Raw genomic sequence first — 11,196 nt, forward strand, 5'->3', positions numbered from 1 at the left:
CTCCCAGTGAAAATTCATTTAAACTGAAGCCACCTTAGTGCACTTTGTGTTTTCCAGAACAGTTAACATGAAAAAATGTATTAGAAAACCAGACCAGTAGGTGTTAATTTTGCACTTCTCAAACCAGAGATTGATGATTAGATATAGCTGGAGCCTTTATCTTGACAGTTAAATGCTGAATTCCCAGAAAAGTTGACATGTTAATACTTATATGCAAAAGGTCTCATTGCTCAAGGGTTCACTTGTTTCGGCAGTGATTTCCATTGCATGTACTCAGCCTCCAGTGAACCAAACCAGAACTGTCACCTGAAAATTTCAGTCTGTGAAGAATGTGAGGTGCTGACTGCTCCTGAGCAAACCTTTTCTGTTGTTTATAGTGGGATAATCGGCAATGCCATTTCCATACACTGCTCAAAAAAAAAAGAACCTATCAAATATAAGAAAAAACACTTGCAATTGGCCCAGTTTTGAGTTACAAGAAAAATATACATAAATGGCAGAGGACTTTTTGCAGGGGCTTATGAAGTACTGCTTCAAATTAAAAAGTATATTAACTGATTTAATATTCTAATCCTAACTGAGGTTTTGTCTGGAAAAACTTTTTAATAGGCACAGTCATATCTGATGAGAATTGAAGTGCTTCTCTGTAACATGTTTATTGGCTCTGAATGAAGCACAACTGATGGTTTGGTCACAGAAACCTGCCAGAGGGCAGCTTGCTTTAAAAGAAAAGAAACAACCGGTTTGCTGTGGCTTTTCAAGGTAACAGTGAACCTGAGGGTGCAGTTACACTTCAGCTTAAGCTGATTTAGGTGATTAGTTTTTAGCCAGCAAACTGTCCTGGACCTGCTCTCTGTAGGAGCACATAAACACTGGCCTTGCTTCTGGGGGCTACACTGGTGGAAGTGTTGGGGTGGGACTGTAGCAGCCCCAGCTTACACCAGTTTAAGTCTCATCCTGACAAGAACAGTGCAGATTTTTTCTAAATCTGTTAAATTCATCAGATTAGGAATGCTCAGGGGTTTGTGTTTGTGTGTATGTTTGATTTGAATTGGCCTTTTTCACCTTTTTTTCCCCCTGCAGTTGCTCTAGCATAAGCTTGAAGTGAACAGCAGCTTGTTTTTGTGCTGCAATCTCCAGACAGGTGCATGCTAGCTTTAATATTTCGCCTGGGATTAAACCATTAATGCATCCATGACCACTTTAAACCCAGTAAGGAGAAGCTGTAGCCATACCTTCTGTAAGCTTTGCAGAGCAGAGAGCTAGGCAATGGTTCTGGTGTGGTAACCAAAATTGTTTAGACGTTCCCAACTAAAATTTAATTTATTTTTACCATAATGCAGCTAGATTTACAGATGTGATCAGCATGAAAGCAAATGTGCTTGCAGTTAACAGCTGTTAAGACTAAGCTTTAGGCACATTGCTGCAAGTGAAATGGTCAGTTGCATAAAAGTTTATTCTATCTCAATAAACCAAATCAGCCTCAAATCAACCAGAGAAAAAGTTGTTTTGGCCCAAACCAGTCCCTGTTTATCTGTAAGACACCAGGCATACCCACACAGTGGGAGGAATTCAAATGATTCACTGGGCAGGGTGGCTGGTCTGCGAAAGAAAACCAGCTATTAAGACATGGCAGGTGCTATGCAGAGTCGTTCTGTCAAAAATAGATGGTTTCAGACCAAATTTTTTATCACTAGTAATCTAGTTGTGGTTAATCTAAGATTATTTTTATGATGGAACAATCTGTGAAGGATGCCATTAAAGTTGAAGATGGCTGTTTCCCATTAAAAATAATCCATTTACATTGTAACCAAATGTTCTGCATTAAAGGTACATTGCAAATATGTTTTGTCAAAGTTTCCTGAAGATAGCCTTGTAGAGAACTTGATGCTAACTAGAGTTTTATTTGGTGTTCCAGTAAGCTCTCAGTTGAAGCGTGAGCTGACAGCAGTGTGTAAACCAGCCCCAGCACGGCGGGTGGAATCTGGGCAGTCTCACACACGCACAGAAATCAGCACCTTTATGGCAGGAATCTGTTTCCAACTGTTTCACCACATTTATCATCATTTGGAAGGACTCTACCACCTGGTTCAGAAGAGATCTTGAACCCAACAGCATTAGTCTTAATGCCAGTTATTATGCTGTCTAGTAAAATGAACTGGGCACAAGGAGGAATTAGATTACTCTGTGAGCCTTCATAATTGTGTGGTGCACCACATAACCGCGCAGGGCGAGACACAGTAGCCGCAATGCCCTCTCTTTATTAAAACATCAATTATCAGACCAGCAATGTACTTCTGGAAATGAGATTATTCAGGAAATACTGATGCTTGAGAAAGGGAGAGACTTGGCCTCCAGCCTGGTTCCTGAGCTGACCCCAGGCGAGCAGGTGGCTTGCAATGGCCACACAACTCCACCATATGTTATTCCTCAGTGCTGAGCATTGTATTAGCATCTGCATTCTCTAAATTCATAGATCTTTTAATTAGCACAGCAGAAAATGAGCAAAAACAGCAACAAAATCACTAAATGAAATAATAGAAGCTTCTGTGATGTATAAAGCATATAAAACCATTACATTTTAGCCTGGTATTTATTCTCTTCTAATGACTAAAGTATTTAGTCCAGAAAAATTCCATTCAGACAAAAGCATCCATCTCTTCACGAAGGATAACAAGCAAAGCATCCTGAGACAGACAAAAATAGACTGTCTTACAGTCTCGGTGGCTCGATTGTTCTCTGACCTTTCCATAGGCAAGCTGCAGTCCAAGTCCTCCACTGGCCATTAGCTGAGGAGAGGGACCAGTCTACTCTGGTTTCCCAGTTCAGCGATCCTGACTGCTTATTGAGCTTTCTCAACAGGAGGAATTTGAAGCTCTGGCCAGTACATGCTACAATCAGCAGTCGACTTACTGATTGTCTTTCAGGTTGACAGGCTGCCCCACCCATAATTGGGAGCATGTTTAATTTCTCCAGATCCTGATGCAACAGGTATCAGGCAACTGAGGTCATTCTTCTAGCATTTCCTCCAGCGTGGTTTGGAAACTTTACTTGGTTGGCACTCTCACCTGCATGGAAAAAGGCAAAAAGCCAACCTTAAATATGAAGAAATTACTTACTCTATGACTGAAATACTCAATTCACAAAGCAAAATCATTATAACTAATTACGTCTTGGCTATTGTATCATAAGTGGGATCTATTGGTGTATTACTAAGTTACAAAGAATTAACGACTTATATTTCATTATATATATAAAGTCTTATTAACACTTCTTGCTTAGTAAAGAAATTGTGGAAATGTGTCATACTCTTCTAGTATGTCACTAACAGTCAATTAAAGTGTTAGGACATTGAGAACCTCTTAACTGTTTTCCGCTCTGCCAGTGTTGACTGCAGCCTTGGAACAAGAACATTCAGACCTAGAAAATTTTCTGGCTGATGTCACATGAGATGAAGTATGTGTTTTTATTTGCATGACTGCATAGGTATAATAAAGTTCCCACCTTAGTGGACTTGTGCAAATTAGAGAGCACCTCTGAGAGGGTGCTAAATTACTTTTCAAATCAAGTTTTGTTCCACACTGGACCCGGACCTCAGAAAAGAGTGTGCTTGTTGAAACTTCTTCTGCCAAACCCAGTTAAAGGTATGTACTAGAGAAGCAGTGCTGGGTGAATCCACTGAGTGCCTTGATGACGTAGTGATCAGGGATGGTTGAATGAAACTGCCTTACGGTCTTAATCTTTTTTTTTCTTTTTTTTTTCCCTGCCTTCCCCTTAATTTTTTTACCAGGTGCGGTTAGAGTGGCCAACAGACCTCACAGTGAACCCTCTAGACAATTCACTGTATGTCCTGGACAACAACATTGTCCTGCAGATCTCCGAGAACAGACGTGTGCGAATTATTGCAGGGCGACCCATTCACTGCCAGGTGCCAGGCATCGACCACTTCATCGTCAGCAAGGTGGCCATCCATTCTACCCTGGAGTCAGCCAGGGCGATCGCTGTATCTCACAGCGGGATACTCTACATTGCAGAGACAGATGAAAGAAAGATCAACCGAATACAACAGGTCACAACCAACGGTGAGATCTCTATAATCGCTGGAGCCCCATCAGATTGTGACTGCAAGATTGATCCTAATTGTGACTGTTTCTCAGGTAAGGCAATGCTAGTTATCTCCTGTCCCTTATCTGTTGAGATGCCCTGGCACAGCTGCAGATTAGCAAAGTGACAAGGGGAAGGAGAGATGAGCAATGATTCCATTTCCTTGAAAAGCTGAAAACCTTATCAGCAGCTCTTTGTGGATTTAATCCATTGGATGTAGAGATGTGAGTCTTGCGGTTGGCACTGGAGGAACCTCGGGGTGGTCTTAACTTTTCCCCTGTCGATACAGAGATTACACGCTGTTCAAAATTAGCTCCAGGTCTGCTTTTCTCTGTCAGTTATGTTTGCCCACATTAAAGATGGCACCAACCCCAGTGCAGATCGCATGTAAGTGCTGTTGGATCAGGCAGCCCTTCTCACCAAGCAGAGTACCAAGGTGTCTCACATCCAGTGAAAAACACCAGCTTGTGCCTTCCCGGCACTTGAGTGACACTGCACAACCAGCAAAGTGAAGCAAACACACACCATTCAGAATTTCTACTTCTTTGTGTGTTCTAAGCTGGAACAGCCAGTGCCAGACCCACATTGCACCACTGGACATTCTCAGCAACACAGCCCTTTCTCCCTGCATGCACCAAAACAAATTGTGGGTTGGGTTTTTTTTTTCATAAAAGCATATTTTACTATGGGTCAAAGGACAGCATTCCCATATACAGGGGTGTGCAGTATGTTGTCATCTTGTCATCTCTAAGAACCACCATGTTCAGCTCCGTAATGTCATCATAATTCTTAAGCCTCCCATTTCAAGTAAAAGGTTAATTACTGACAAGAAAACATTAAGGATGTCGAGACTGAAGAGAAAAATATGTAAATGGTCTTCCAGAGAAGGTGGGTTGCTGACCCAGCGTTGTAATGATAATCAAAGCTTCGTGTGCATTGCCAAGTGCTGCCAGCTTCAGTTTCAGCTCTAGTAGACCAGTGCTGAAAAATTAAAAACTGTGGCAAATCTAATGATTGTGCCAGTGCTGTGTTGGTGAAAGACAGGGTCAGAAGACCAGCTAACTTGTCCATCTCCAAGGAAGCATAAAGTATCCTCAAAATCTCCACCAAATGTCATTTCTCAGTAAGGAGAAGGGGAGCAATACAAACAGTAGCCTGTTTTTCTCTAAGAATGGGGTTTAATATGCTTTCTTGATAGTTACAAAAATCCTGCTCATACAAAGTCATTTTGATATGCATATACAGCCCACAAAAATGCAAATATCCTCCTCAAACCTTAAAATACACAAACCAACTAAACTGGCAAGTGATACTGGAAGAGGTGATTTCTCAAGTCCCTTTTTGACTATTATTTTTGTTTTCCTGTAGTGTTGCATTTTAATAAGCATGAACTAATCTTCACTTCAGTGTAATTTTAGCTGAATTACTGGGTTCTGTTTTCTCTTTGTTTTATCTATAGTATGATTCTACTTTAACTACACGTCAACAGACAAATAGGGAATGAAACCTTCAGATGTCATGGGTTTTTTTTCTTTCACAATTTTGCCTTTAATGCTTTCTTGAGCAGCAGGGTTTTGGCTTTAGCAAAAATGATGTAAATTAGATAATTTATATTCTTGTTTATCTTCACTGAGACTGATTTAGAATTGCACCAACCTTGGATAATATGGATTTAATTAGTTGGAAGAAGATACTGTTTTATTGACCTGTAAATGATTCAGTGTGTCAGACTGTGGGGATCAGCTTAAATATGGACATTACAGATTACTAAAATTACCATTTCTCCTCCAGGTGATGGTGGATATGCCAAAGATGCAAAGCTGAAAGCACCTTCTTCTCTAGCAGTCTCTCCTGATGACACACTGTATGTAGCAGACCTTGGCAATGTTCGCATCCGTGCAGTCAGCCGAAACAAGGCTCACCTCAGTGACACGAATATGTATGAGATTGCGTCGCCAGCGGACCAAGAACTGTATCAGTTCACCATCAACGGCACCCACCTGCACACTCTGAACCTCATAACGAGGGACTACATTTACAATTTCACCTACAGCGGGGAAGGGGATATTGGCACCATCACCAGCAGCAATGGGAATTCGGTTCACATCCGCAGAGACACGAGTGGGCTGCCCCTCTGGGTCGTGGTGCCAGGGGGCCAGGTGTACTGGCTGACAATAAGCAGCAATGGGGTTCTGAAGAGAGTTTATGCCCAAGGCTACAACCTGGCTCTGATGACATATCCTGGAAACACAGGGCTTTTAGCAACCAAAAGCGATGAAAATGGCTGGACAACTGTGTATGAGTAAGTCTATGACATTAAATGCCTGATGTAAGGAACTCTATTTTAAATGAATATTGACTTTTTTTTTAGTTAGTCCTAGTAATTTTAAATTATATACCTATAAAATACCTAGTAATTTTAAATGATATACCTATACTAACACTGCATGAGAAAGGACAAGTAGTGCTGTTGCACCAGCTTTTCCAATGAAACTCTACCATTTCTTAAGTGACGAAGCCTGGCATATGTGAAAGCTCTGCACATAGTGCCCATTAAGTGTAGCAGAAACTGCCTGAAATTATTCTTCATTTGCACTTTATTATTGTGAATCTGTTTCTCTAAGTGAAAATATGATTGTGGAATTTTTTGTAACTAAAGTAGAGACAATTTGTGATATGAGTCAGGAATTTGCAAAATTCCTGAGGAATGCAAAAAGGAGAATACTCATCAGAAAAAGGAGTGTTGCAAAGGAAATTGAGAATCTCAGTGGTAGGAATATTCAAAGAGCAGACTATCAGCAGGGGAAGAGGGTGTATAATAACACAAAGATCTGTAATAGCAAAAGGCTATATATAAGGGGAGTAGGAATGGCCTCGTGAGCAAGACATTGACGAGACCTTTAATGGCACTTCTAAAGAGCAAGACAAGACAGTTAAAAGACATGGTCAGAACATCCCAGTCTGGTTCCAGAGAGTCCTAAGAAAAAGTTCATTTCTGATTTATAAAGAGGTGTGACGTATCAGGATTTCTCATTATTTATAATTAATTATCATTATCCCTGTTTGAGGATGTGACAAGTGATGGACGGCAATCATATGTTAACATTGCAGTATTAGTTCAGAGTCTTCAAGGAGGATAACAATGCCTACTTTCCATGGAACATAGGAGTTCGTGGTCAAAAGCTAAAATGAAAAACCATCCAGGTGAGATATGAACAGAAAACACATTGAGGAAAATTCACTTACTGCATAAATCACCTGGAGAGGTAGTTTAGTCACCGTCATTACAGGATTTCAGAATTATATTTTCTTAAAATGGAATTAGGATAAAAGCAGAGAAAACTGCTGCCTAGTGCGTAGGATTTTTTATTCAAGGGGATGTTTTTCCATCATGCCCTCTATTATTCTGCCAAAACCTAAATTGATAGGGTGGACATAAGTATAAACCCCATTAGAGAGGACCATTTTTGACAATATGCAGGAAAACAAAACCATACAGGGCCTTCCTGGTTCAGTTCTCATTTTCAGGCGTCTATTGATACAAATTTAAATTATCTTGCAACAAGACAAAGCACACTGTTGTCCTGCTGCTGTTCAACTATAACACACCATCTGAGTGTTACCTTGTACAAGCAGAACTGACTTAAAATATATGCTGCTTTGTAATAATTTCAACAGAGTGACCCATTTAAATCTGCTTGAGGATGGCATCAATCCAGACCATGGACAAATGACACTTTCAAAAAGCTTTTACAGTAGCTCCAAGTCATGCCTGTTACTTCTTAAAACACTGAACACCATGCATTGTTGCAGGGCCTTGATTGTTAGAGCATGTTAGAGCAGATTATTTTTAGTTATGTGCTTCTCAATCTCAGTGTTCTTGTTCTGTCTCATTGATGTTGAGTGTAAACCATTTCACACAATTAGTGCTTGTGCCTATTCTCTTCTGGCAAGTTGTTTGTTAAAGAATGACTTAAGCATAGTAAGATCTTTCAAAAGGACTTCACTTGCTTGCAAGTGCCTCTCATTGTATGTAATACAGATTTTTTCACAGAAGTATCTGTGCCTTGGAAGGATTGATATGATGTATGTGATTAACACAGAGAAATTTTGCTAAATTAAGCAGTTTTTCGTACTTTCACAGCTTTAACTGCAGGCTAGGTAATACTGTCCTCACTGATGCTTTGAGTTGTCCAGGCTTTGACTGACCGTGCGCTTATGCCACTCTAGATCAGTCAGTAAAAATTAACACAATTACAATTGCTAGCATTAGAAAAACAACAGCAGAATTAAATAGTGAAGCCATGTTATTAATATTTATGTTCAGGCCAATATCTTAAGTCATCTTCATAATCTGTTACAAATTCCTGAATGGCTGATCTGCAGAATGTCACCCAATCTGCCGCAGTCAGAGAGGCAGTTGACTATCATCAGCACTGTGCTGAGTAGATGTGCTTTCAGGAGGTGCTGCTCACCTTCTGCCATAAATAGGTCATGGGGCGTGATAGTCTTTAGTCAACCTTTAACCAGACAGTATTTTCCAGACAGGTCACATTCTGAACTGACATCCGATTTCAGTTTGAAAATTAGGTTTTTTTGAAGGGGTTAGTTATTGTGTGAATTGTTTCCGAGTCCTGTATGAACATAGTATTGGAGCTAAGAGAATTATCATGTGAGCAACTTTCAAATTGCTTGGAATCATCTTCTCTGTTTAAGCTAGATTTGTATTCACATCCAAAAGTTCAACCCATGGCACTGTCAAGCTGAAATAGGGATGAGTTTGTTTAACAACACGTATCACACATACTTGGGAATATGAGCAAAGATAATGAACTGTTCAGAACATCTACCTATATGTCAGATTCACTCACAGAGGGAAATTATTAAGAGGTAGAAAACCACCTACAAAAGTACTTGTCATCCATCTACTCTAATCTGATGGAATGGAAGTACTGAAAGAGCTCTTGCATAAAATTATAGCTAATGTACAATTTTCAGTCATCTAGATTTTTTAATATTGGATCATTAAAGCTGTAAAAGGGGAGGGGGAACACTGGGCATCCATTAAATCAAGGGCAAGAAAACACCTGCAAGAAACAACTCTCTCTGAAAAAATTAATTAGACTGCTTTCCCTTTGAAATGATATAACTCTTAACTGTGCTACACATACAAATGCAAATGGATTATGAAGCTATATCCCCAAGTGTGCATTTCAAATATTGGTGAGCACTTCCTCATGTGAGTACTGAAATCAATGCAATTATTTGCATGATTAAATGGTCACCAACATGATTAACAGTGGCATAACTGGGCCCCAAATTAACATTAAGAAATACGCCGTGATTCTGCCCCTATTAGTATGGGTAGGACATTGCTCTGCAGGAACCGAGTCCCAGTGTGCTGCTATTCATCATCTGAAAGGTGGCAGAACCTGTCCTCGGAGGGTTGGGTTTCTTGAAGCAATCTGGAATAAAAAAACCCTTTAGATGGTCATGCTGTGGAATCATTCCTGAGACACTAATCTACATGTTCTCCTTGAAGTCAGTGAGACCATCTACATGAGTGAGAGCCCATTGGCAGGAGCTCTGGTCTCATTATAATTCAGTACTGTGTCTAGCCAGCCAGCCACTAACGGTTTATCCCATTTTCAGCTACCTAGGGAGTTTCATATCCAGTCATCAGCACTATCAGCAGTAAAACTGGATCCTTAGCAGAGGTGGATCCTGAATCTGTGCATAAGTACATTCCAATAAAGTAGTGGCATTTACACCATAAAAATGCATTATTTTTTTATGCTACAGTAGGAAATCCAAATAACCCAGCAAGCTGTCATATCTGTTTGATCAAGCAGGAGGTGAAATATAACTGCCCAATGTTCATGGAGTTTTCTAATGATGAAACATAGTGATCTGAGTCATTTTTAATTGCTGGGTGTGGCACCCAGTCAATTTGCACAGAACCGGCATAAGGGTGGAATGTAAATAAGTTGTGTGATGTATGTGAGGGTAGTAGGAGATGAAAGAGAGAGAGATTATATCGTGTTTAACATTTGATTAATTTATTTATCAAAAACCACAAGATGGTCACTAGTTCATTCTCCGATATTCGTTTGGAAAGAACGGCTGCTCTGTTTTTCTTTCTTATATTGGGGGAAAGAGAAAAAATTCCTGATTTTTTTCACTAACACTTCTTGTCACGTATAGATTTTGTCTGACAAATTAGGGGGAAATAAAGATGCTAAGGAAATGATGTCAACACATTAAAGTGAAGGACATAACCTGATCGTCTGCTGATGTGAATTGGAAGAGCTCCACCAAAGGCAGTGGGGCTTTACTGGTAGATACACCGGCTGAGGATCTGTTTTGTGAATGACAGGGAGACAGTTACTAAAACATGAAAACTTAATTATTCTTTCCTACCTGCACAAATAGGCTTCTATCTTATGAACATGAGTTGGTTTTACTCGTGCAGATACATCTGCAGTATCAGTGAGGTGTCTTGGATGAATAAAAATGTGTTAGCATCGGTAAGGTTTTTAAGATGGAAGGCATTAATATGAAACAATATCAAGCACCAAGCAATGTTGTGCATTGTTTTCCGTGTGAACCATCAGAAAGAATAAATATATCTGTAGAACTGAAAAGACCTGTTAGAAACACTGCTCCAGAGGTCTTGAATTAATTATTGACTTTTTCATAACATGGCCCGATTCACATAAAGTGCCTTAAATGAAAAGAATTTCTTTAGCGGTGATGAAATTTAGGTGAACTAAAATGTGGTGCTCTACATTCTGGTGCTGTTACTTGTGATGAGATGTTCCTGCTAAAAAAACTGATTTGAGTAAGCCCATGGGAAACGTAACACAAGAGTAAAAACCATGTAGGCAACTTAATCGCTGCAGATTTCAATCTAATTTTATCGCTATTGTTACGCTTTAGGTCCCTTTTTTAAATTCACCATTCATATTATGTGCTTCACACACCAGCAACAAAGGCAGTTTCTGAGTGTTACAGAATCTAAGAATTGGTTTTATTTAAACTTCCGGGTAAGAAAACACCTTTTTGGGGGTGAGTTGGTTGTCTGAATGCCGA

At 39.8% G+C, this 11,196-nt stretch overlaps 1 protein-coding gene across 2 annotated transcripts in view; it reads left to right on the top strand.

Moving 5' to 3' along the window:
* The window catches only part of TENM1 (teneurin transmembrane protein 1), a 158,079-nt gene that overhangs the window by 128,794 nt on the left and 18,089 nt on the right, over positions 1-11,196 (top strand). For both annotated transcript variants that reach the window (XM_029084592.1, XM_010166503.1), the window contains 2 exons: positions 3,791-4,157; positions 5,896-6,406. In XM_029084592.1, coding sequence (XP_028940425.1) covers positions 3,791-4,157; positions 5,896-6,406 — 878 coding nt within the window. The remainder of the gene's footprint in view (positions 1-3,790; positions 4,158-5,895; positions 6,407-11,196) is intronic.

This window comes from Antrostomus carolinensis, unplaced genomic scaffold (genome assembly GCF_000700745.2).
Source record: "Antrostomus carolinensis isolate BGI_N321 unplaced genomic scaffold, ASM70074v2 scaffold38450, whole genome shotgun sequence".
Lineage (NCBI taxonomy): Eukaryota > Metazoa > Chordata > Aves > Caprimulgiformes > Caprimulgidae > Antrostomus > Antrostomus carolinensis.